Source organism: Sturnus vulgaris, chromosome 11, assembly GCF_052056855.1.
Source record: "Sturnus vulgaris isolate bStuVul1 chromosome 11, bStuVul1.hap1, whole genome shotgun sequence".
NCBI classification, from domain to species: Eukaryota; Metazoa; Chordata; class Aves; order Passeriformes; family Sturnidae; genus Sturnus; species Sturnus vulgaris.
The window spans coordinates 14,024,053-14,051,212 of record NC_142253.1 but is presented as its reverse complement, the minus strand read 5'-3'; the positions used below and the strand labels follow the sequence as shown (position 1 = coordinate 14,051,212).

General features: G+C 43.3%; 1 protein-coding gene across 2 annotated transcripts; it reads left to right on the top strand.

The window, feature by feature from the left end:
- Window positions 1-3,459: 3,459 nt before the first annotated feature.
- RHOA (ras homolog family member A) lies at window positions 3,460-26,725 on the top strand. Of its 2 annotated transcripts, none has more exons than XM_014869610.2 (5): window positions 3,460-3,587; window positions 20,447-20,604; window positions 23,316-23,436; window positions 24,641-24,771; window positions 25,466-26,725. In XM_014869610.2, the coding sequence occupies exons 2-5, from the start codon at window positions 20,449-20,451 to the stop codon at window positions 25,637-25,639; spliced, it is 582 nt and encodes a 193-aa protein (XP_014725096.1). In that variant the 5' UTR covers window positions 3,460-3,587; window positions 20,447-20,448; the 3' UTR covers window positions 25,640-26,725. The 2 variants fall into 2 exon arrangements, with proteins under 2 accessions (XP_014725096.1, XP_088027302.1); XM_088171176.1 differs by lacking the exon at window positions 3,460-3,587 and adding an exon at window positions 10,742-10,808.
- Window positions 26,726-27,160: the final 435 nt, after the last annotated feature.

Sequence of the window (27,160 nt, the reverse complement as noted above, 5' to 3'; positions counted from 1 at the left end):
GTGCGCTCAGCTGCAAACTACCACCCATGGACAAACACAAGTGAGTTAATTGCTACAGCAAGAGGGAAGGAGGAGCTAAAGGACTGGCTTTTAAGGTGGCCACTTCCTTTAGGACTTCAGACAGGTGACTTGCCCTTCAGGATTCTTTATCTTTGAGGCAGATCAAAAACTGAATTCATCAAGGCCTGCACTTGGCCTAAATGCGGTGTAGACTAGGCAGAGAGGAAGACTGATGTCCTACATGGAAGAAACAGATCTCCTTTTGGTTTGGACTCTGCTGGTTCTACTTTTTTTTATATTGGCACCATTGGGAGAGTTCCCATTTTCTTAATTAGGCCACATATGAGGAAACAGGAAAGGCACTTGGCATGTTTGGCTTGACCTGCTAATTTTCATTATGATCCTAAGCTGCCTGGGTTCAGATAAAATTCTTGACATTAGGAGCTGGATATCCAAACCAGCTGAGAAGGGTAAGTTGTTGGGGATTTCTGGATTTTTTTTTTTTTTAACAGCAGACAAACCCACATTTTTATTGCATTAGACAGATGATTTACACTACTCAGTTTATAGCTCAGAACAAAGACAACATTGACATACCATCATGTTTGGTTGGCAAACAGTTCTAGATACTATTCCTAGTTTCTGACAAGACTTTTAAAAGCAGATGATATCGCAATTAATTAATGGGTAGGTTATGGAAGGACTTTTAGTAAATCATGTCAATTATGTGGTGTTTGAAGGAAGCTCTCCTGGCACAGAAACTACATTTACTCTTCAGTGAAGTGTATAGCTTGACCAAAAATATAACCCATGGTATATTCTGTAACGGGGAAAAAACTTCTTAGCTACTGCTTCCTATTATTTCTTCTCAGTCCTTGGTTTTTTTTTTCCTGATAGCTGTAAACACATTTGAAAGATTGTCTGACTTAAGTGGAACTGATTGCAAAAGGTATCTCTGCAATAAAAATAACTGCAAAATACATTCAGGGATGTTTTAGCTGTTCATGGCATTCAGTTAAACCATTTTTTCCACTGTATGGGCCCTTATCTTGGCAAGAAATAAATTGAAGGGAGGAGGAGAAAGGGAAGGAGGGAGTTTGTTTATGAGTTAAAGCAATGTATTCTGAAACTATTAGTTTGGTCATGAAGTCCCCACATGTCATGTGAGAAGAGCTGCACTTCTGCAGCACCTTCTCACCCTTGACCCACAAAACTTACTGGGGCCCTGGTCATCGTGAAAGTCAGGATGAGGACTATTTTGAACAATAACACACAAGAGAAGGTGGCAAGTTAACACTACAGACACCTTCAGAAGGTGTGGTTTAGACAGACAGACTGAGGATCCTCATTGCTGGCAATAGAGCTTGTTGGCTACCTTGATTAAAATCAGTTTTGAAACCATTATAGCTACCTATTTACCAAACTGGGAAAAGTCAGCTCCTGAAGTACTTCCATTAACATCGTGCCCAAACAGTGCTCACCTAAGAGAGCAGGACCTGGGGCCACAGACCCATCCAAATTCAATGAGTGCTCTCCCTTGGGCAAGGAGCTACTGCTAGGAAAAGGAAGCACACACACTGTGATCAAAACACCTGACAATGTTTTGTAAACAAAGGCCAAATTTCCCAATGGATCATGAAAAAAACTGTAGGCCACAAGGATCTCTATCAAACAGCAACAAAAAACAATTATGAAAAGAACCTATGGCCTAGAAATAACTGATTTCTGGTTCAAGTCCCACCAACCCAGTGTCCAAACCACAGGGTAATTTCCCTATGGACTTCAGGCAAATGAACTTCTTTCTCAGCATCAGAGGTGGAAGTCAGCTACAGCATAAACTATCATGGGCCTCCGACTATGCACACTGTCATTCACCTATCAAGAACTGGTACCAAGCCATAAAAACAATTTATCAGATAAAATCAAATGTCTGCTTGCTAAGAAAAAGCCACCTTCCTTGCAATGCTTTACAGAACAAGCCAGTCCCAGGGACCTGCTTATTGAGAGGGGCTAAGCAGTAAACTTTCCTCTACAGGCACCAGAGCAGAGTAGTCTGTAAAAAGGTCAGGCTAAAGTTAGCTGGCAATGCAAATGCTGTCAAATGAGGGAATGAGGATGGGGAGAAACCCCAAAGATCGTGCATCAGAAACAGCACTGCACAGTTTCTCTTACAGTGCCCAGGTAAAACAGGCCATCCCCAAATGCCAGCTAAAGGCTGCTGTGCCTGTTCACAAGGAAACCCTGAGAAACAGCAGAGCCTGTTTGTCATCAACCCTCTCCATGCACACATTCTCTCTGCAGTGATGCCCCCCCGAGTCCCCCAAGGCCAGTTCCAAATGTCCTTCTCAGGTGGGCAAGGAAAGAAACAATGATGCATCAACCACAGGGCTCTCAGATGTGGGCAGTCCTTGCCTTAAGCTCACCACAGACATGCTCAGGAGTTGTTGCCAGTGAGTCTAACCCTTCCAGCCCCTGCCTTGTGTTGCCTGTGAGGCCCTCAGCTTCCTCCAGCAGCAACCACAAAGCTCAGTGCCTGCTAGGAGCAGAGCTCATCTGATCCACTAGAATAAACAGGCCCATAGATAAACAGAGCACTTTGATACCATTGCCCCACCCACCTTTAACTGAATCAATTAAGTTGTAAAAGACAGGAGATCAAATCCAACCTATGACCAAACTCCCTGATGTCACCCAGCACTGAGTGCCCCAGCCAACCTGTCCTTAACCATCTCCAGGGACAGTGACTGCACACCTCCCTGGGTGTGCACACACCAGCCTCTTCCAATATCTGATCACCCTTACTACATGAAGAAATTCTTCCTGATGTCCAACACGGTGCAGTTTAAGGCTACATCCTCTCACCCCATGACTCGTTACCAGGCAGAAGAGGCCAATTCCACCTAAATACAACTTTCTGTCAGGAGTTGTGCAGAGTAGCAAAGTCATCCCTGAGCCTCCTTTTCTCCAGGCTAAACACGCCCAGCTGCTCCTCACAGACCTTGTGCTCCAGACCCCTCATCAGCTTCATTGCCCTTCTCTGGATATGCTGCAGTACCACAATGTGTCTGCTGAATCGAGGGGCCCAGAACCATGCACAGGAACCGAGGTACGACTCCACCGGAAGAAAAGGGAGAAATGAACCACCCGCAGGCAAACTAGGCAGCGCGATTCAAGCCCCCAGCACAGCTGCCTTTCCCCCAGTAGGTGAGGAGGGGCCGTGCCCGCATCGATAGCTCCTCATGGTGTAGGCACCGATGAGGCCGCAAGGAGAGGTGGCAGCTCCCGCCCCAGGCCAGCACAAACGCCGCCACCGCCCGCCCAACACCACAGCGCTGCCACTCCCCAACTCGCACGGCGTAAATAGCACCGGCATTTTTATAGCGCCCCTTCCCAGCAGCCCCCGCGCGCGGCAGCGCCGATTGGCCGCGGGGCGGGCGGGCGCGCGCGGCCGGGCGGGGCGCTTCGGGAGCGCGCCGCACGCGGAGCCGGGAGCGCGCACGGCCCGCCCCGCCCGTTTCCGCCGCCGCCGCTCGCGCTCGGGCCTGTGGAGCAGGAGGCGGCGGGAGCCGGACCAGCGCAGGCCGCAGGTACCGGGGGGCTCTCTGTCGACCGGGGGGCGCGGGGGGGCGGATCGCCGGCTTCTCTTCTCCTCTTCCCCCTTCCCGCCGCCGGGTGGGGCCCGCCCGCCCCCTCCGGGAGCCCGCGGCCTGCGGGCGGGGGTGGCCGGGCCCGGCCGGGCCTCTCCCCCCCACCACCGCGCACAAAAGGGGAGGGCAGGCGGAGGTAGCTCCTCCGCGAGTTCCCGGGGTCGGTAACGGGGCCTTTTCCGGGCCGCGGGAGCGGGGGAGGGGAGGAAGGGGCGCGGCCCCGGGGCTCCCTCGCGGGAGCCGCCCGCGCCCCGCCCGGGACCCGGTACCGCCGTCCGGTCGTGGGCGGTGCGGAGGGAGGCGGAGGCGGCGCTGCCCCCCCGGCCCCGCCGGTGACACGGGCGGCACCGGGGGTGCCCCGGTGAGTGGCAGCTTGTTATGTGACGTCACCAATACCGGGGCCGCGCCCCGCCCGCACCGGGGGTCGCACTCGGGGGTCGTCCCGGGCCCTCCGCGGCACACGGGGTCGGGCCGGGGAGCCTGCGGAGGCATTGCCAGGGATTTGTGCGCCGTTGAACTTTTATCTTGGGGAGGAATCGGCCTTTGGAGCGAAACTGGAAAGTTTGGGCGGTGTTTTTTCGGTGGGGCGGCTGCAGCAGGCCGGGAAAACGCCGGGGGTGGTTTGACACGACCAGAGTCCTGTGCCCCGACAGCCTAACCTGGGCTGAGAACTGCTCGGTGTTAAACTACACCCTGCGTGAATCTTTTCTGCCAGGAAACCCCTTCGAGGGCAAGAGGAACCTCGAGACTGCTGTTTAGGTTTTAAAAAGAAGACCCAAAAACTTCTCCCAGAGGTCTGGAGAGTTAGTTATTACAGATTCTCAGGATGAAGTATTGTTCTCAGTCAAATGATGCCACGACTACTTTAATATCCCTTTAAGAGGTGTCTGGAACGGGGGTTTGTTTGTTTTTAGTTGCTGCCTCATATCCAGCTTTTGTTTCTCTCCCGGTACAGTTCACCTGTTTGTTGCAGGGGAGCCCTTCATGAGCAGTGGTTCCCACCCACCCTTTCTCCATGTGATACAGTATATGGAGAAAATTAAAGCTTAAGACCTCCCTAGGTAATGTTAAGTTTGTTGTTGCTTTTTTTCCCCTCCAGAGCTTAGCCTAAGTGCCAATTCTGCCATCAGTGTGACTTTGAAATGGTGAACTTCTTCCAGAAGCAGACTTTTGCTAATCTTCTTTTTATCTCAGAAATCTCCGAAGTTAATTTTATGTGCCCTAAATGTTATTTGTGCCTCAAAGTATTAGGTTCTCTGATGGCTTTATTTCGGGATATATTTGGCAGTATGGAAATACTAAGTCTTCCCCTCCCTGAAAAGATTGTTTGTGAAAATATTTGCTTGCTGTTGAAGGCTCTTCTGATACATGTGTGCTTTTCTCCTGCCCTGTTCTGGTCTTATCCAGGTCTCCAGTCACACAGCACTGGCATTTCTCGTTCAAATATACAGTCTAATTCTGGCACCGATTTGGACCAAGGCTGCATGTCTAAAGAAAGAAAAACATTAGACTTATTTCACTTTAATTAGTTCACTGGAATGTTTAACAGCATATTCAGCATAAATGTTTGACATAAATTAGTTTGAATGGGTGATTTGTATCATTTAACACTAGAATACATGGGTTTTTTAAAAATAATTTTTCAAGACATGAATGCACCTTCACGCAAGGGGCAAAATAAATTCAGTCACAGCAGAGCTCAGCTGAGCAGCTCTCATGTTATCCCTCCTCGTTCACCAAGCTCACGCTCTGGCCGAGTGCCACAGCAGCCGAGCGCCAGAGGCGGGGAGTTCTCCGAGCCAGGAATTGACAGTAAAAACATCCTAAATGATCTTAACCGCCACCAGGATGTAGGACTGGTGATGGCTCTTCAGATAAGCAAATTCCAAATGAAAACGTTTTGGGGGGGTCTTGGAAGTATCATCATCTTTCCTCATTTTTCTCATAGTAACTCTTGTTTTTTCTGGTTTTTACACTTAATCTTTTTCTCTCAATATATTTAAGTTGCCCAGATCCCTGTGGACTCTTCTTCACACCATGCCTATGGTCTGCTCTGCACTAGACATTTATGACCTTGACTACCTTTTCATTAGCCGTCTCAGTTTCTCTAACATTTTATTCCCTGCTGCTGTGGTATCATCAGGTTCTTTCCAAGTCTCCACGCATACACCATCTTTTACCTTTAATCCTAAATCTCATCTCGTGTTCTGCTCTGTTACCTTAAAATGTGTCTTTAAATGCAGTTTGAACTAATGTGGAGGAGAAGTCTAATTGGGTGAGTTTGAGGAACTTAGCATGTTGATAAAGTACAGCAAGTGTGCCCTTGAAATCTTAAATTAGTCCACGATGAGCTTGTCCTAGTAAAACACATAATAAGGGTGAAACTCTGTAATATAGAACAGTGCAATGCAAAATAAATGTGCCAAATGACAACTGACCTTCATTCCATTCCCAGGGTAGAGCTGTGCACCTGCACACACCTGAATGCATGATTAAAATCCTCTGCTCCTTGCCTTTTGATACAATTCCTCTCCTGCTATAAATAGTGGGTAGCTAAATAGAAAGAGGTAGTTGCTTATTACTTTTCGGTAAATCTCAAAAATAAACAAAAATATCCCAAAATACTGTCTGTGGTACACTGGTTAAGTTACTTTTAAACTACTTTTACACACCTGTTCAGTGTCCGGGTGCCTTCTGGTCTTGGTAGGATCTCTGTTACCACATCCTAAACTGTCAATAAAGTACCAAAAGCTAATTGGAGTTGGTAGAGTGACACTGCCCTATCCTTCCTCTCTTCTGTCCTTTTCCTATGACTATATTTTCATTTAGAAAGGACATTTGAGACTATAAAAGTTGAACTACAATATCTATAGACCACCTTTTAATTAAGATATTTGCCATCCACACAACTAACCGCCCATCCTTCCTAAGTGAATCATCTAATTAAACTAATCAGAAGATTTGCTGTCTTTCTCTGACCACCTTTCATGACCAAGGTCCCTTGTAAAACGAACAGATGGAGAGTCACAAGTATACCCAGTAAAATTGGGCAGTACACCAAATATGAGGTTTTGCTTTCCTCAGGCTCTGACAGTTGTGGGTTTTCTGCTTGCTTTTTTATTGCTGTTTTTTAATCAGAAACAGAGCTCAATTCAGTCTCTTTGCTCAGTTAATTAGCAGTGCTTTGCAACCATAAATAGTTCTGTCTCACCTGGCCTGAACTGTCACATTTGGAGCAGGTTGCTAGTGTGGATGTGTACAAAGGGATTCCTTTTCCTTATCTTCACAGTTTTAAGGAAGATGGTCATTGCATGTGTCAGTGGTTTGAAAGAACTAGCAGCTGTCCAAGTATCAGTTATCTCTGCATTCTTTGCCAGCATTTCATTTTTCTATTTTACACCTGGAGGTTCTTTATTCTTCACCTCCCGTTTGCTCTGTTGAAATTGTGTGAAGTGAGAAGGCCATCTCACAGTGAGATCTTGACTGGGTGCTGACCAAGTGAATTGGCTCATTTTTTGAACCTCGGTCCAAGAGCTGTTTGGAAAGGCTGGGTTCCATGTAAACCACAGCAGAACTAGGCTTCTGCGCTTGAAATTGAAAATGTCGTTGGGAGGATTTTAAATTGTACTGTGGAATGTTGACAGATGAGAATGAGCATGCAGTTTGGGATAAAGAAAGTGTTAGAAATAAGAATACAGCCTTCAGAAAGTTTAAGTCATGAAGTTGACCAGAAAAGTAAATAAGGACATGAACTGTGGCAAGTCAAATGAAAAATACAAGGACTTGCCAGAGACTCTTGAGAAACAGCATAATAGCAGCAAAAAAAAATAAAAAATTCCAAGTTCATTAGAAACAAGAAAGGTACAGGATTCTGGAGGGCCAATAGATGGAGAACTGAAAGAAATATTTGATGATGAAGCCATGAGTACAACAATGACTTATGTACATTCCTGTTTCCCGTGGAGGAATCCAGGAGTCCAAAGAGGTTCTGTGCCAGATATTCTCTTTATGTAGAACAAGACTCATTGGAAGATCTGTCTCTGCTTGAATTGTCAGCAAAGTAATTTATAGAGCAAAGTGATAAATACAGTTACAAGATGCCAAGACCAGATGGTGCTTGCCCAAGGGTTCCAAAGGAAACTCGGGCCTGAAATGACCGAATTACTAATTACACTATGTAACTTCTCAATACCTTGAAGCCACAGAAGTGGAAGAGGATTTATGTGGTAGCAGTTCTTAAAGATAGTTCAGCAGGATATCACAGTTCAGTGTCTTTTTAGAAAGTAAAAGGCAAAAAAAAGCTAACCAGATGGACCAACAACTTAGAGTAGCAGAAAGCCAATGTGGCTTTTGCAAAGGAAATGGTGCAGCTCATATGCTGGAGGTTTTGGATGATTCGAGAAGCACAGAGAAGGGAAGTTTGGGACAAGAGGAGGGATCTGTGTTACATCTCTACTGTTCAGCATGTTCAAAAATGATCTAGTGAGAAAGGTGTTGAGGAAGAAGGGAAGAAAAGACCAGAGCTGATTAGGAAGAATTGCAGTTTGTCCTTCTGATTGAATTACAGGCAGCAAAATGCCAAATGAAATTTGTTCCAGATAAATACAAAGCAGGGTAGTCTTAATTTGTTTATGCACTGATGGGGTGACAGCTAATTATTGCCGTTGAGAAGGAAGAGCTTGCCATAATTCTGTGAAAAGGGAAGTTTAGTGTTCAACAGAGATTATATGAGTTTGTATGAGGGGCCTTGGGAAAGGAATAAAAAAAAGAAAACAGAGGGATAGCATCATGGCTCTTAGTGCTCAACACACTGATTACAGTGGGTTGGCAAAAAGAAAGATGTGCTTTGAGATACATTGCAACTGGAAAAGCAAAGATGAGGCTGAAAAGAGTGATCAGAGATAAGGAATGGATTCCATACAAGGGATGCTTAAAAAGACATGACCAAGCACACTCTGGTCTAGATCAAAACTGATGGTGCCTCTCCCTCAGTCTGCACTAAGACCACGGAATGCTTTGAATGACAATGATTTACATGGCTTCAGAACCAAACAGGTAGAATCAGAGGAGAAAACACTATCAGATGGACTGTTGGGCATAAAGAATAAAAAAAAGAAAACTACCATCAAGCTGTCAAGTGAGAAAATACACTTGTGGTGGTCTCAGTGCATTTGCTCCTTCTTCTACTCTGTCTGAGCTACCTGCATGTGTGAGGCAGTGTTGGGCTTGCTGGGTGTTTGATCTAAACCAGTGCAGTTTCAACAGATGTCTTGTGGTGGGAGAAGAAGAGGGAGGAGCACAGGTGAGTGTCAGTTGTGGGTACAAGAAGATGGTTGTCTGGAAAAGTTAGCGTTAGTTTTTCTTGTCCATATGTGCTTTACTGCCAGCGCCTGAAGACAGAGCCACCATGCCCAAGCAGAAGCCTGCCTTGCTCAGTGTGATGTGCCCCACATCCCATCTGACATGCAGGAGGTGTCTGGAAAGAGAGGACACCGAGAAAAAAGTGGCCCAAATGCAAAGCGTTTTGCAGATTACACACGCATGGAAATCCACAGATCTACTATAATTACCTCAATATTAAGCCCTAATCCCATTTTGTGCAAAGTAATCTTGGGACTCGGTATTGCGTAAGAGAAGCGCTCTCATAAGTCGTTGTGCCAACAGATAGCAAAGATGTAGTCAGTGAGGGTAAATGACCAACAATGTTCCATGGGGGGGGACAAGGACAGCAACAGCAGCCACAGATCCTGAGGACAAAATCCTGCTTTCTGCCCCTAAAAGCCAAAGTTTGCCTTCAGCCTTGGAGAGGGACTTGTCATGGTAGAGGAAGATAAGAAAGAAATGCTCTAATTAGTCTTCTTCCCCGGGTTCTGAAATGGTGTTAATTTACTGATTATGTAGCAACAGGGAGGTGAACAGTATAGGGGTGAATTTTGCAGGTAGTTGATCAGGAACACCCTGCTAAGTTTGGTGTTAACAGGATGAACACTGACAATGTCAAGACAGAGTTTTGCTTGCACATATTCCTGGTTTAGTTTTTTAAAAATTTGATTTAAACATGCTTTAAAAAGATTTTTCAGGAACCTTCTTTTGCAGTTTTTTTTTTCTCCTACCAAGTGTTGAATGTGAATTAAATAACCTGGCTTGGAAAGGAAATGAAGGCATCTGTTTTGTTCACGCTTAAAAAACAGTGCAAGAAAGCCTTACAGATGAAATAAGAGAACAGTAGTAACTGAACACAGAAAATAGAAAACAGAAGCTCAAAATTGTGGAAAGTAACTGGGAGGAAAAAGGAGCTCAAATAACTATGAAATTATGGATCTAAAAAGTAGAAATGTGCTGAAGCCTTGCCATGTGTCCTGCTGGGAGGCCTGCCTGCCTTTGCTTTCAAACTGGCTTGTCCCATGTGCTCTGGTCCTTGTTTCAGGCCCCAATTTGCTCACCGTTCCCTAGGATTTGAGGGAAGTTTCCAGTTCTTTTCTTCTGTGGTTGTATCTCTTCCAGACTGTCCTTTTTCCAGTTCTGCTGTAGTTGTTCCTCATATGGTCACTGCTGTGTAGTTTAATCATCCGAGTGCCCTGCTCTGAGTCATTTCCAGTTCATTTATAGCCTTTTGACACGGGAGGATCACAGCTGCACACATCAGAAGATGCAGTCATGCGATGGATTCCGACATCATCTTAATGGTTTCTGGTTTGTTCCTTTTCTCCTGGTTCTTAATACTGGAATCTTGAAAATTGTGGCACTTCAGAGTATTGAGCTTGTATTTTAAAGGAATTAACTTTATAACCTTTGAATATTGTCCTTGAGTGACAGTGATAAGCTCCCAGTCCATCATTTTGTATAGGAAATTGAATCTGTTTTTTGCATTGCATATCACTTCACATTTCTCTCTTTCAAATTTTATTGCCAAGGCACAGAGCCTGTTGGAGTTCTGAAATCCATCACAGTTAGCCCTTGCCTTTATTACCTCTACATCTTGACATCACCAGTAAGTGTTGTTGTATAGCTATTTTTCTTTGCTTTTTCAGGTCATTTATGAACATTGAGCTGTGCAGGTTCCACGGGTGTTTTTCTGAGAGTGCTGAGCATTTCCTTCTGCCTGGTTTCCTATCTTTTGGCAGTTATTTATCTATACACAGAGAACTTCCGTGTAATCAGGTATTCTGATTATCTCATTAAGTTTAAAAAAAAAAGGTTGAATGATATTGCACTCCTAATCTGACCATATTTGGTAATTGACACCTATGTTTTGATATATATTTTAGCTCTGAAGATCTCTGGCCTGAAAATGGAGGGGGTTTATGTAATTTTTTTTCCAGAAAGCTCTTTACATATTGCAGCAGTTTGAGTTTGAAAGAATGCTAATATGCAGTAATAATAAAAAGAAGTAGGACAATCTTAATGATTATAATCCCATCAGACTAAGACATCAATCCCAGGTACAATAATGGAATAAGTAACAAAGTGTTCAGGAAAGAATTAAGGCAATGTCACTCAGCCTGGACTGGGGGGAAATAGAAACAAGAGGTGTTAATTGTTTTAGTTTGGTTCTTAAGTGTAAGTGTTCATCTTAGCCTTCAGTTAGTATGTGACAGTAATTGCATGTCATTTTCAGTGAGAAACTAAACCAGAACAAAATCAATATGGTTCATATTAAATTTAGTAGAAAGAGGCAGCTGTGAAAGGCAAGTGGAGATGCAAGTGAATCTGCGTGTACTGAAAACATAAAGGAGTTGGATTCCTGGGCTGTGTTTTTTAGTGGTCACCTGGAAGAAATGCAAAATTCCAGTAATGGGAAATTTGCATAGGCCAAAGAAGTGAGGAAGTGACAAGGAAAACCTCATCATAATGCAGAAAATATAATTGACTCCTGGACTGAGGAGCATGGTATGGGATTCTCTGTTACTGCTCTTTTAAAGTCGAGGTGGTCTGTACTTGAATTAATGCACAGGGTGAAATGTACTGGGGAAGCAGTGGCTTGTTTGCACTTGAAACGCATCTCTGGGTGTGGTTCTCTGATACTGTGAATGGATTTAAGGCTCCTGCTCCTGGAGCTGTGCTGCAGCAGCCCTGGGGCATTTGGAGCTGTGGTGGACAATGTGGGATGGGAAGGTACACGGTGCTCTGCTGCTGGGCTATCAGAGGCTCTCCTGACTGAAGCACTTCACCATGATACCTCTGCCACTTTGTTACTCCTTATTCCAGGAATAGACAGTCATTACTGTCAAAGGTGTAAATGTAATTAAAAAAAACAACAAAAACCAACCAGCTCTGTGTTAGAGTGCTTGAGCCTGGAAAGGCTGTTATGTGAGCAGCAGGAAGAGGGTGAGTGGAGGCAAATTGTTCACTCCCTTTCCATTTCGGAATTAGGAGGCAGTAAAAGAAACTAATAGGGACAATCTTGAATTTGAAGGAAGTGGCTTTACACAATGTGTAATTAAGTTCTGGGAACTCCCTCCACAGGATGTTGTGTGTGCTGGAAGTTTACATGGGTTCAAAGGGAGTCTGGACAAGCTCATGGAGGAGAAATCTGTTTGAGGTTACCAAATTCATGGGAACTACATCTGACCCAAGAAGCTCCTGAGCTGAAGGCTGGCGAACGTGCAGGGAGAAGCTTCTTGTTCATTTTTCCTCTTCTCCTTTAGTGGAAGAATGTAGTCCTGATCTTATGAGAAATGCCAGGCACTGAGATGGAGACACCTAACCCCTAAGTCAGTGTCCCTATTTCCATGTGTGTAGACCTGCAGCAACAGATGGTCTGTGACTCTCTAGGTGTAAGTTTAGGTGCAGGAGCAAGTTGGTCCAGTGGTCAGCGTCCATGTTGGAGCTGCTTGTGTGGCACAGTGCTGGGTGTAGAGGGTTGCACAGGTCATGATTTGGGTGTTTTAAAAAAGATAGTTTGTGTGTTCCTGGGAGCACTTGGCAGTGCTGAGGCATCATTCCTGTAAAGCACAGGCAGGTGCTGTGTACAGGGAAGGGGAGCAAAGCAAAATGTTTTGCTCTTTCCTGTGGTGCTTTAAAATCAAGCAAATTTATTAGAATCCAAAGCAATTTTCTTCTCTGAGAGGAAGATGAATTGTGTGTTGTGTCACAGGATTTTTCCTGAAGAGGAGGGCAAGGGCAAAGGCTGTAATTTGATAGGATGAATCCTACTTTGAGACTTCACATGATATCTTGGATTAGACGTGCTGTGTCCACATGACAGCACGGATCTAGTGCTGACAGCTGATTCAGGTTTCCTCCAAAACATTGCACTGGCAGCCTTTATACTGCATGAGGAATCTCCTGCCCCATCACAGCCATTGCAGAGGCTGCATGAACAACACTCTATGTCCTTAACGAAGATGCACTGTATACCCGTGCCTATTAAACACCTATTGTGTACTTTTGGTTAACTCTTACTGCCTGGATAAAATTGATCAGTCATTAAGGGTTCACTGGGGCTGGCAACCAGTGTTGCTAAGACCTAATGCAGTTAAGCTGACCCTGTTCCCAGTTCTGGTGATGTAGTACAAAGAGGCTTGAGCTGGTTATTTGTGGAGTTAGCTGAGACCTGGGGAGGTTTATTAGCTGGGGGTGAACACAGCTATGTTGCTCCTGGTTTAAAGCTGGCTCTGGATATATACAGCTCTATTTGCAAGGCACGTTTTCCAAACTAGTAAAACATGCTAGACTTGAGCCTGGTTGACACAGGCTGAATGAACTGTTATCAGAGCGATGAACACTCAGCTTGCCCTGTCCAAAGACCTTCCCAAAGGACCTGTATTCAGTGTTTAATCCCATTGGATACTATGCTGACCTTCTGTGTCAGTTTTTCAGAATTGTACTTCAGTCTTACAGCAGAAAAATTCCATTTCTCTGTGGATTAAATTTAATGTGCAACATCAGTAGCCTGCCCTATGCTTTGCCACCTTTGGAACTTCTTTCAAGTGTTAGATTTCATATGCAACCCTCCCCAAAAGCCCCAGCAGATAGCTTTCCTCGCCAACTGCTCCCACATAGTGCTGTAGTTAGAAATAGGTCTATTTTGCAGTACTGTCAAACTGCTTTATGTACTGGCTGCAGTAAGGGATATAAATATAGCTATTTCTCAAAGGCCTTGTTAGCAACACTTTAAATAATGTGGCTTTTTGGTTTATGAGTGCAAGTGTCCACAGGCAAACTTGCATAGAATTAAGAAAATCTCAGTCATTACAATGAAATGTGTTGACTGTCCCCTTGATAGAGGTGACCACATTCACATTTGTAGTATTTTTGATTCTAGTGGCTTGGAACTGAACTGAGTTTCCATCCCAATAATGCTTGATTGCAGGTTGTTCATGGTGTCAGAAGAGCAGATCACTCTGAGCTCAGTGTGTCTGGCTTTACTGTCAGTGTGGCTCTACAGATCAATTCAGACAATAAATAAGTGGTCACTTGCATGTTTTGGGGTATGTATGTCTTCCAGGATCCTTCAGAAACCCTGTAGCAGAAACATGTATTGTATCTGACTCCTTTATGTGATTGAGTCATGTTTTCCCGTAATATTTTTTCTTACTTTTGTTTCAGTCCCAAGGCTGTTGACTTTCCAGTTTGCAGCTTCTCTAAGGGATGAACTGGGGTCACAGTTTCTTCTACTTCACAACTATTGCTATGTAAGATCAGGGCCATCCTGTATTGGTTTTGTGGGGAAAAGTGGAATGATACCACCCATAGGCTTACATATGCTGAAGGAAGCTCATTTAAGGTGGCAGGATTAGCATTTCAGCAGCAAGCTGCAGTATTTCTGGTATTTGTTTATATGTGCTTTCACTAATGAGAAGTGAGAAGCAAAAAAGGATTACAGAATGCATAGTTGCTGACATTTTCCATTGGGACTTTGGTGGAGCAGAGGGTTGAGATGCTTGCCTGCTGTTGGGAGATGTGGGAATTCTGAATTCTGTTCTAGTGGAGTGGTTACATCCTTCTGCCATTCTCCTCGCCTGTTTGCCTGACCCCTTCCCTGTCATAGTCTTTTGGCCACTTCACCCACTCAGATCTCTGTGTTCAGTTTCTTTCTTCACTGACATTACACAGCTGCACTGTCCTGTTTGCTTCCGGGCTGATCAACTTTGGACTCCAAACTGCTTTGCCAGTTTTCAGTGTTGATGCCCGACCTTGCTAAATGGCCAGAAAACTGTGAAAAAAGTCTGCTCATCTTCTCTTTGGGAAAACTCTTTCTTCCTCCACCTCAGACTTTAACAAAAGTGGATATATTTTAAGAGTAAATGCAGGTTCTGAGGCAGAGGCAGTTGAGGGACTGGGACAGAGTCAGTTTTCCCCTGTGGTAGGTAGAGGGCAGGGCCTCACTGGTCAGGGTGGGAGACACTTGAGCAGGGTTTCTTCTTCTGGTCCCTCAGCCTCCTGCTGCCCAGGGCAGGGCTGACTAAACGAGGGGAAATAAAGCAAGTGAGAAAAGTGCCAGGCTGTAATTCACTCAGCAGCAAACTGCTTCAGTGCTGTGTAGAGGAGTCAACAGCAAGGCAGTCTTTCTAAGATTTCTATACCTTTACCTTCCAACATTTTGCTTTTAAGGACTTCAGGAAGATTAGGTGGGAGAGAATTTAAAGCATGTTCTCCCCCCATCCCCTGCAGCATCCTTTCTGCATGCTGAACTGCTTCTGCTGAGTTCTTGCTGACATGCAGTAATCCAGAATTTTTTTTTTTTTTTTTTACAAAATTCTGCATTATGTGAAGGATCTGCCTGTATAGCATGGCAGGCAACAGAAACTTACTAGTAGTTAACTGATAATTGAAATTAAATATAGTTGTGATACTTATGTGATAGTAAAGGGCTGTTTCTTCCCTCAGTTACTTTCTCCAGGATGAGATCCAGAGTAAGACAGACAAACCTGGCATGTTTGTTGCCAGCCTATCCAACTTCAGAATGTCAACAGCGTGTCCACAATCCTCACTCATGCTGTGTGGCCTTGGGACCTGCAGGAGAGGAGGCACTAGAACAGTTGTTGCTAGGAAAAATAAATAGCATGCTGAAGAGGCAAATTCCCTTGCTGTAAAGGGTAGTACTTGGGGGGAGTATGTTTAGAACATGGGAAAAAATATTTTCCCCATTTCTAATTCTTCTGGAGTATTTGGTGGATTCCCTTAACAAGCAGGGCTTTATGCTGCAGGAGCCTTGGAGCGTCACTGCCCTTAGAAACAGCAGCCTCCTGTAACAAGGATATTAGTCTGGCAACTCAGCAAACAGGAGCTCCTTGTGTTGTAACCTCCTGTGATGTTAGTGGGATTGAGTAAATGATGTCTAAAGCTCCTGTAATACCTGTGAAAGACACTGGCTGAGGCTGGGGAAATGTCATAATTTAATCTCTTCCATTCAGATGAGTCACTTGAGTCATGTTGTGAGAGTTTCCACTTTGAATCTAGCAGACTAGCTGGTTTTGAGAATCCTATAAATTCAAAGGTGGGAGGAGTGGTTCATTTAAGAGTAGGAAAAATTGCAGATCTCTTGCCTTGCTGCAGAAGACAGCACAGATTCTCCTAGAAGATCACTGCAGCCATTCTGCTACACTAATTGGGATAAAATATTTCTTGCTCAATGTTCTGCATGCATCATCAGTGATTCAGTCCCAGAAGCTTTCTGGGTTTATTGGACTCTCACAGCTCTGTGTGTTGTGTAAAAGGATGTAGTACTTGTGTTCAGTTACAGTGAGGTAGTAGTAGCATGGATTTGGTCTGTTTGTTATACCCTCTCAGGTAGTTCATAGAGGACTTTTAGCTCTTAATGTAGGCATGTGCTCACTGGTGAAAAGCTGTGCTGTAGCAAATACTAAATTGTGTGTAATGTGCATCTTAAATGAAACTCTTTAGGCCAGCAAAGTGCTTTGATTCCCACATACTGCTGGTACAAATTTGATGTATTTCCATGTTTCAGAATACTTGATGAAGAAAACCAGAGCATGTCAGAACACAGCAGAAAGACCTGACTGCTGTGAATGCTGTTAGTGTTGTCCTTGCGACACGCACCACTAAGATGCAGCTGTGTTCTAACAATCCATTTTTTTTTCTCTATTGTGCTACCAAGATGATGTTTTTCTGAGTCTTTGCCAGACCTGACAAATGCTTACAGCTGCCCACTGGAGAGGAATGTATTTATTTTAGCGAAAAATTACTGGCTGAAAGATGCTGATCTGTACACTGAATCCTCTAAATTAGGAAATTCAAGGAATTCCTAAATTAGGAAGTGTTCAAGGTTGGATGAGGCTTTGAGCAACCTGGTCTAGAGAAAGGTGTCCCTGCCTGTGGCAGGGGGTTGGAATTACATGATCTTGAAGGTCCCTTCCAACCCAAACCATTATATGGTTCATTGATAATGATAAGTAGAAAGAAGTGTTTGTGATTTTTGGTGTCTCCCTTCCAAGGTGAAGGAGTTGTCCAATGATCAGAATTGACATCTCGAGTTGTTTATGTCTACCCAGCATTTATAATCTGGGCTGCTTCTGAAAATTGGAGATTATAAGTGTTGAGCTTTCTCTCCTGAATTGAATTTTATACAACACACTTGTTCTAGAGGGAATTGTTTTGTGATAATGCTGTGGAAGGTGAAACTGAAGTAAAAAATGCGAGGATGCCATGGGTCACCAAAAAATGATAATGTGGTTGAGGCTTTTTGTGATGGTCCAGAAGGATCCTCTAGAAGCTGCTGATGAGAGAATTTTAATTCCCTAGATTTTGAATGTACTAGATGGAAGGGACTGTTGGGCAGGTTTAATATGTCCTAGTGACAGTCCTACACAACTCTGTGAGCAGGAGAGCCTCATAGGGTGGGTCCTGAGCAGTGGGGAGGAAGTGGTTCAGCACACACTGCTGAAGGGCATCTTGGTACAAATGATGTCAACACATCTCAGGAATCATTCAGGCAGAGAGTTTCATGATAGGCTTTTCTCAGGAAAAAGATACTGAGGAGATAAAATAAAGCTCCTGAAATAATTTTTATATTTATATATATATATATATATATATATATCCATAAATTTTTCAATTTTTTTTCAGGAAGGATTTGTAGAAAGAGCTACATTAAATAAGGGGTTTGGGGTTTTTTTACACAACTGTAGTTTCCTTGTAGGTCTTAGACATAGTTATATAGTAGGCCAAAGCATAAAATTCAACTGGCAAGGAACACTTGAAAAATAATCCAGGTGACGGAAGTATTTAGAGGAAGATCGAGTTGATCTGATAGTCCATTGAAAAATACATTTACCTGTAGGTAATGCCAAAAGGTTACCTACCCTGGATGATATTGCAGGGAGCTTAAGGCATCAGGGGCCAGTCCCAGCCACCAGCACAGAAGGGAGAAGGAGGGAGGATAGCAGGGAAAGACAGGTTATCCCATTCCATCAGCTGCCCTCTGTGTCTCCAGGATGGTTTCATCAATGGCCTAGATAATTATCTGGGAATCACTACTATTAAACTTACATTTGACAGATTGTGATTAAACTGGAGGACAGAGCTAGAACCTGAAGGTGGAATAAACCATCAGTCACTATAAGGATAAGTAAAAGTCTGGCAGTGGATATTGAGCTGTGTGAAGAGAGAGCTACTCACTGTATAGAATCTGAATGAAAAAAGTCTGTGAGCTATCAGGATTTAAAAGCTGACTATCAACAGTGTTGTCTTCTGGGGAGGGGAAGAAGAAAGAAAAAGACACATAATTCCAGATTGGTGTTTAAGCAGCAGGATATCCCAGAAGATTAATGAAATTAATCCTTCAGCTCTGGGCACTCTCCATAGAGCCCTAGTAGAAATACTGGATTCAGCTTTTGGGCTCCACGCTTAGGTAAATTTGTGCCAGTTGGACTCTTCCCAGAAGGGAGCAATGGGAAAGTCTAGGAAATATGAGTTACAGAGAAGGCTTGAATAAATTGGCATTGTTCTGCCTGAAGAGAAGACTAAATGAAGGCATGTATTCTCAACTGCACTGGGGAAAGGGAATAATCCATTTCTTTATGGCCCCAAAAAACAGCATAAACAGTAATGAGCTTATAGTACATCAAAGAAGGGTGAGGGTAGACATTGAGGGAAATTTTCTCATTGTAAATATTGTGGAACACATGAGTAGATGACTTCAGAAGTTTTGTACGACTTGAAGGACAGATTAGCCAAAACTGACATTAAATAAAAGTTACAAGTAGTTGATCTTGAGTTGTACAGAGGACAGATAATTTCCAGTTCTGTAAAATTCAAATATTACCATTGCTAGAAAGTATTCAAAACCATCTAAAGCGATGGAAAAAAAAAACTTTTATAAGGCTTGGATCATTTAAAACTGTCCACAAATGTAAAAATAAACCCAAGTCCCTAAGGTAAATAACTTTAACTTGTGTACATATATATTTGCAAGGTGAAAGAAATTCACTTTAGACATGGATGTGGATCACTTGAGCAGTGGTGTCTGACAAGGCTGTCCTTGTCCCTTGCTGCTTGGTGGGTTGAAATGGTACCTGGAACAGAAGTACAGAATCTCTGTAATATCCACTGCTTCTTCACCACCTAACAGTACCAAAGTTTGCTTTTAGCTGGTAGTTTTACCTTTTTACTTAATTTCATGAGGCAAGAGAAGAGGTGAAAAGGATAAAATGTTGCTGTGTCCTTTAAATCTCTCCTGTGCTGCTTTGAGGCCTTCTCCCTTTGCCAGCAGCCCTGGTCATCCTCAGAGAACTTTGTTCTGTGTTTGTCATGGCAAAAGTTAGCTCACAGGGTGCTCCCTCTGTGGTGTTTTGGTCATGCAGTCATAGGTATTGTGGTGGCATTGCTGTTTGTTCCGTTTCCAGGAAGCTTCATGGGATGACTAAGCGGCTTCCCCTGGAGTGCCTTTCTGTTATGGAGAAGAAAGTCGTATGGTTCTGTCCTCATTGCACTCCCGTGTAGCCAGGTCGCTCCCTGAATCTCTGGCTTGTCCCTGCATTTGTCACAAATAAATGCCTGGAGAAAACTGAGAGCAGGCACATACATAGTGCTGGTTTTGTTTGCTTTGCCGGATCCAAACCAACCATCTGCTTCGGCCCCACCCTGACTCCAGGCTTTCCTTAAACCTTTTCAAGCTTCTGTACTGTCTTTTTGAGGCCAGAGTTGCTTATGAACAGGTCATAGATTTATATGGTCCTGATACAGATCGATCATCACAGCAGAGATGAACTGGAGTGGGTCTCCATTTCTCAGTACTCCCTTGACTTACAGCAAGCTGACAGCAGGCTCTATTAACCTGGGAGCAGTGATGCCCAGGAAAGCAGATTGAGGAGTGAGATGTGTCCTGCCAAAATCTTTTGCAGAGTGCTGGTTGTAATCTGAGAAACTGGTTACCTTGAGATCCTTGTATTGGTGCTCCTCAGTCCAGCTGACTGGCACTTTGTAGTTAAGACAACTCAGTGTGATAAGAAAATGTTACTTGCCTTAAATTGAAGCATCTTGTAAATGAGAAGACCTGAGAGGGTGCCCTGGGACAGTGCTGCTCACTCATTTGTTACCTGTGGGTGCTGCTATCTCAGCCTTTAGAACAGATCAATAAATGCTAAACCAGGCTTTCCTTCCTATTATTCTTGTGCTTAGTGGGCTCACTGGTATATTGATAAGTGCTGGGGAGTGTTTTTCTTCTTAAAAGGATCTGAACTTACCCAAATCCAGATACGTCTGTCTCTCTAATGGACATGTATAATCAATTTAAAATTAATCTTATTAATTGAAGACTCGGGGTTTATTAATTATTAGCATCTCATTTAAAAGCTGTAGCAGTTGAATTAACAAGTCATTGTTTTGTTTTTCAGCTATGGCAGCCATTCGAAAAAAGCTGGTTATAGTGGGAGATGGTGCCTGTGGAAAGACCTGTCTGCTGATTGTATTTAGCAAAGACCAGTTCCCTGAAGTGTATGTTCCCACTGTCTTTGAAAATTACGTAGCAGATATTGAAGTGGATGGAAAGCAGGTACGTGAACCCTTCTCCAAGAGCCAGAATGAACTGGTGTTTGTTCAGAATAACATGGACATCTCTACACTTCCTTAATATTATGGTTAGCACACGTGCTTAGTGCTTATATTGTAAATATATTCTTAAATATTAAATATGTTCCTGTGGAGAAAAAATCTTGACCTTGCTAGAACGTGCTCATATCCAGTGTCTGTTTAACAAGGTGCCTCTAACTGTACACAAGCTGAGGTTCTAAAAGCCACACAATCAGTCTGAGTAGAACGTTATAACAGGTGGCAGGGGATGGAGCAATGCAAAGATGCTGAGGGCACTGGGGCTACTGGCCTTTGGAACAGAGTCCCTCTTTTGATGGGGACCTGGTATTGTAATTAACAATGATTAATTCCTGGAGAGCTGGTTTTTTTCATACCAACTCCTGGCAACATGCAGCATCCTTCTGAGAACAGATGACAGACAGGTTGATCAAGGGAGTTGATTTTTGTAGTGTACATCAGCATCGTCTGTCCTGCTTGTCTGAAGGAACATAATTCATAGACCCAAGTGCAGCCACAGCTCACTGAGCTTCATCTTTATTTACTTTGTACTTCAGTAAACTAATTATTAAAAGATTTCATTTTAATTTTAAATATTTTGAAAGTCAGTTTTTAATATGAGACCTCTTGAGTCCTTTTGTTTACCATACAAGCAGACAGTTGCTCCAAGGGGCTGCTGTAGGGGCTGATCCCTGGGTAGGTTGCCTTCTGCACTTGGGTCAGCAGAGGGCTGGGTGATGTGCAAAATTGTCACTTTCCAGGATACTCCAGAAGCACTCAAAGCAGGAACTTTGCACCTTGAAAGCTCAGCTGCAAACCCTGGGCCTGTGTTTGTTTGGGTACTGTAACCACACGGAGCTGCCCCTGCCATGGGACTGCAGGTCAATCATGTGACAGGTCTTGGTGCTGATGGTGCTGAGCTTCCCTGTTGTGTCCCTGTAGGACACTGCCTTTGCTCTGGCTCAGGGACAGCCAGGACATTTTTCAGTCCATTCTAGTTCAGATGCAGTGACTGATGGGTTGAAATCACTCACTCTTGATCCTGACTGGAGAAAAGGAGGGGTTTGAGCTAGTTTTGGACTTTATGTTAAATTTGATTTCCTAATGTGGCAGGGATGGGTTATTTATGGAATTAATCATGATAGTTCACGCTATTTGAGTCTAAAAAGAGCTTTCCTCTCCCATAATGTGAATCAGTAAAAGAAAATTTACTTTTAGACTAATATTAGGACATGTTTTTCCCCAACTGACACGTTCTGCAGTTTCTATATTGCATCTTAGACTATAAGGACTGTTGTTTGAAATACGTATGATATCCATTTCTCTCTCTTATCACCAAGTCTAACTTCCTCATTCCTTTCTGCCTGAATCTCTACATCTCTGAATGAGTGAACAGGGAGTCATGCCCTATCAGCAATATGCAGCCAGTAGCTAAAGGAAAATAGCATGAACAGCTTGAGCAGTATCAGCTGATTTTATTTTTGTAACTAGAGGATATATTTTACCTAAGCTCTTGGTCTTCAGAAAATTTGATTACAAAAGTTTGTAGGAGAGCAGTGCTTAAGCCTTTTCTGTTTGACAGCCACTTACCTCTGTCTTCCTAGCAGAGCATTACCAGAAATGTCCAGAAGTTATATGAAGACAGAGAGGTAGATGTGGTTTTTAGGAGCTGATTCCAGCATCATGTGAAGGAACCATCAACAGACATCTCTTAAAAAATATGAACATTTGCCACAGAATTCATATTGGCAACTGCAGAGGTGACTATGAGAGGAGGAGTATTTCTGACTGAAATACAGAACATTATTTTTGTGTATGTGTGCAACTTAAGGCTTTATCTCTTCACAATTTAAACAGAGAGTTGCATTGCACGTGCAGACTCATGTTTGGGTTCCATTTCTGGCCATCTGTCTTTATCTGAGCTGCTATGGACTTTTTTTCTGGAATTTTTAAATGCAGAAGTTTAAAGAAGAAGGCACGCACTCCATTGTGAAGGCAGACTCATCAGAGAATCTTAAGCAAGAATATATATACCTAAAGAGCTTGATTATAGTTTTTTAAGTTCTTTGATTTAAATGTTGGCTATTCCTTCTACAGTTTTAAACAATCCTATGGGGATGTTCTCCCCTAGCTTCAGCAAAAGCAGAAATATCAAGAACATTAAGTACTTTACTTCTTAGTAACAAGAAGCTTTACACACAAATCAGTTTTATTAAGTTTGTGCGCAAATAAGTACAATCTTGACATTCCTTAGTCACTACAGGTTCCATCTGTAAACTCATTGAAAATGTGCATAATCCTAAAAAGCATATACTTAGTCCACTTCCACTGAGAACTGCTATTTCTGAGATGCTTGTCAGAGAGTTTCCCAGCCCTTTGGAGCTGATTCCCTTCAATTCTTCTGTCTCGCTTTTCCGCTGGTAGCTTTTACATCGTTTTAGAGAATTGAGGGTGGTCATAGGTATAAAGAAAAGACTCATGAACAGCAATAAGTTGATTTTTAGAGTTACAGAATGTAAAATTCCTAATAGTTCTCCTGTCAAAGGAAAACTGGTAGTCTCCTCCTTTTGAATGGCACTGACCATGAGTGTTGTTGAACTCACTCCTGTTGAGTTCCTGGCTTCTGAATCAGAACTTTCCTGGTGATCTGACTAATCCCTTATCTTAATTTTGCAGGTTGAGTTGGCTTTGTGGGATACAGCAGGACAGGAAGACTATGATCGACTTAGACCGCTTTCTTATCCAGATACTGATGTTATACTTATGTGTTTTTCAATTGATAGTCCTGATAGTTTAGGTAAGTAGATCTCTAACTGAATCAGAACCACTTCTCCATATAAATATATTCCCCTTGGAAACTGCACTGTAGAATATCTTTTCCCTTGGGAGCTTTCCTAGTTTCAGAATTGGTGCTGGTTTGAATGTGTAGTTTTCAGACATTAGGGAATTCTCCAGCAATGCTGAGCATCACGAGAGCTGCAGCAGCACTCTGTTTGCCCAGATTGTAAAAATTTTCTTCCCTCTTCTCCCTTCCTGCTCACCAGTGTCTGGGTTGCCAGGGTCCCTGGGAGCAGTGAACTGCAAGGCAGCTTTTCAGATGTGCAGCATCTAGAGGCCAGCACACCTGAGCACTCCAGGTGCAGCTGCAGAATTGATATTTTGGCTGTAGTGCAAAAACTGGCTTCAAAATCCTTGTCTAAGTTGTTCCTTCAAGCAAGAAAATATGCCATAATGCATAATAGTGAATGTCTCTTCAAAAGCTGAATGGAATTTCATGAAGATAAAAAGTGATTATGCAGCCTGCAGGTACATCCACTGGTGAATCTCAAATGTCTAAGAACTTAAGAAAGCACAGCCAGATGTTTTAGGCTGTTCAGCACTTCCTGCTATATAGAATTTGTCAAGGTTCTGCTTTCAAAAGCCCCCAAGTCCTTCTTTCACTAGGAAAATAAAGTCATGTAGGGATGTGAGGAGGAGGTTGCTTGTATATGAGAACAAATTCATTTGCTGCATGCTGGGAGAAATGGCAGATTGGAAATTACTTACCCCAAGCCTTTGTTCCTGTGTATCTGTAATTAGCGTGTTGAACAGTTCTGCTGCAGTAAGGGTAGAGCTGAGAGGGGTTACTTTGTGTTGCTTTAGGAAAAGAAGAGAGGTTAAAGCTTAGGCTTCAGTGTTGTGCCCATCTCTAGCTTCTGGAGATAAATAAAAGGTTTCTCTTGAAGCAAAATATTCTATAACTTTCCAGTCCCTTGTGCTAACCCTTGACAGGTAGAGAAGCCAAGATGTTACATGTCCTTCGGCCTTTAAATTACCACAGACAGGCTTGTCTTTTTTTGTGATACCAGAACAGGTCTATTTGCTTCCTTATGAAGAGTAGAACAAAGTGCATCAATGTGGATTATTGAGCTACAGCGATTCAGGCAATGTGTAAAACCTTTAAAATAAAACTCTCCCCATAAGTAGGGTTTTATATAGTCATGACTATGTATTTTTTTCAGAAAACATCCCAGAGAAGTGGACCCCGGAGGTGAAGCATTTCTGCCCCAACGTGCCTATCATCTTGGTAGGAAACAAGAAGGACCTGAGGAATGACGAGCACACAAGACGAGAGCTGGCCAAAATGAAGCAGGCAGGTTCCTTTCAGAGTCTTAAAGAAGTTTGTGGTGGTTGTAGCAGAGCATAAACAGGCACCTACAGCTGGCTGCTGGTTTCTGTGGGCTGTGTGATCAACACCTACCTGTAGCAGACACCAGGGAGTGTCTGTTGCCTTTAACTGAATGCACTCTGCATGCACTCTGGAGCTGTTTTTTGTTTGGTGTGTTCAGGATGTGACAGCAAACACTTTTATTTGTGTGTCTTCTGAGGTAATAACCACAGCTGCTGTTGCTCATTCCTGAGCAACACCAGGTTTCATTTTCTGATTGAGCCCGAAACCCCCAGCTTGGGTATAGGACTGCAGATGCTCTGCTCTGACCAGGAATTTTTGCACCTGTAGCATAATATTTGGGGGTTTTATACAAAGACTGAGGCATTGATTTGGGGATTTGTTCATAGGCTTTTTTGCAATGGTAGCAAAGAATTGCATAAATGTTTCATCAGAAATAGGCAATCACTTGCCAAGTTTCAAAATGTCTTGCAGCTTCCAAGCTCAGAGATATCAGAAAACTGATCATGCTCTCTGACATTGGACTTTTAACAACTAACCGGTTCATTATGTGTACTTAATCCAGAAATTCCCTTGCATTTGTTGGGAAGCTGGGCAGGAATGGGAAGAGCAGTGTGGGTTTGGGCTGTTCTCACCTGCTGCTTTTGTGCTGTTCCAGGAGCCTGTCAAACCCGAGGAAGGCCGGGATATGGCAAACCGCATTGGTGCATTCGGGTACATGGAGTGTTCGGCAAAGACCAAAGACGGTGTGAGGGAGGTGTTTGAAATGGCCACTAGAGCTGCTTTGCAAGCCCGGCGTGGCAAGAAAAAGTCCGGGTGCCTTCTCTTATAAAGCGTGGCCAGACGAAGATGGCCAAAGCAGCACCCCGCACTTGAGTAATTTTGAAGTGCTGTTTATTAATCCTAGTGTATGATTACTGGCCTTTTTCATTATCTATAATTTACTTAAGAGATTTAAAAATCGAGTCATCTTGCTACCAGTATTTAGAAGCCAACCATGATTTTTATAACAATCTGCATCAAATTCATCTGTGCACCCAAGGTTAACCTCAACATTCCTCTAACAAACCTTTTCTGCACTCACAGGATATGCCAGGCGCTAATTGAAGACAATTCTCTATCTTCTTTCTTGTCTCTATAAAGAGAAAAAGCTGTCAACACAGAGGATTGGTCTGTAACTACTTTATAACTAACGTCCTATTCTAATTGAGTACAACCGTTACATGGCTGTATGGAATCAAGAGTAGCTTCAGTGCTATCACATTTAGGAAGATCTGATTTTCATGGCTTGGTGTAAAACATTAATTTGAAAATGTGATCACTCTGAAATGACCAAGTCCCATTCAGCTAAGGAAAAGTGAGGGTTCTGTGGTTTCATGTTAGTTACCTTTTAGTTACTGTGTAATTAGTGCCAGTTTAAATGTATGTTACCAAAAATAAATCTATTTACCCCAGCTTAGATGTAGTATTTTTTGTATAATTGGATTTCCTAATACTGTTACTTGTAACCTCTGCGTTAAGGTGTTCTGGGTTTTTTAAGAAACTGTATTTGAAAATAAAGTCCGGTGGAAAGCAGCTGATCCTCTTCCCCTGTTCATTTGTAAGAGTCTGACCCATTTGAATGATTTGAGTGGTCTGCACACCCAGGAGGAGTTTTTTCCATAACGTGCTGTAGGGATGAGAAAAGACAGCCTGCTCACACTCAAAGCTTCTGAACTGTTCAGTTGCCTTAAATTCATTGCTGGACCCAGTTTCAAAACTAAAAAAAAAGAAACTTTTTGTGTAAGTTTGGTTACCATGTAGTGATCAGACTCCTAACCTGTGAACTTCTTGCTGTTCTGCAGCCAACTAAACTCTTTCTGTATTTTCATTTTTCCAAGAACTAATAGAATAAAGGCAGTTTTCTAAGCTCCCTGTATCCTGGTGTCTGTATTCCTCACTCTGGGTTTTTGTCCCAGCATCTGACAGCCTGAATTAGAAACACAATTTTTGATAAAGCTGAGAGAGAATTTGCTGAGTAGTTGCAAGTGCTTCAATACTAATTTTTATTTCCCAGCAAGGGATACCCATCTGCTGCTCGTGGTGGTTTCCAAATATTGGAGCAGAGCTGAGTTGCAGCATCTCACCTGGCCCCTGCAGTGAGCAGCAAAGCTTTTAATACTCAGCGAGATGAGAGTACCTCAGTTGAGATTTGTCAGTCCTGAGCATGGGGAGGAGCAGGAGGAGGCTGTGTAGGAGGAAGGGAGGAGCAGATGCAGTGTTTCTGTGGGAGCATGTGATGGTTTGCAGCAGCCAGGCTGCACTGGAGCAGTGGCAGAGATTGCACGTTGGCAGGGCGTTTGCCATGGCATTG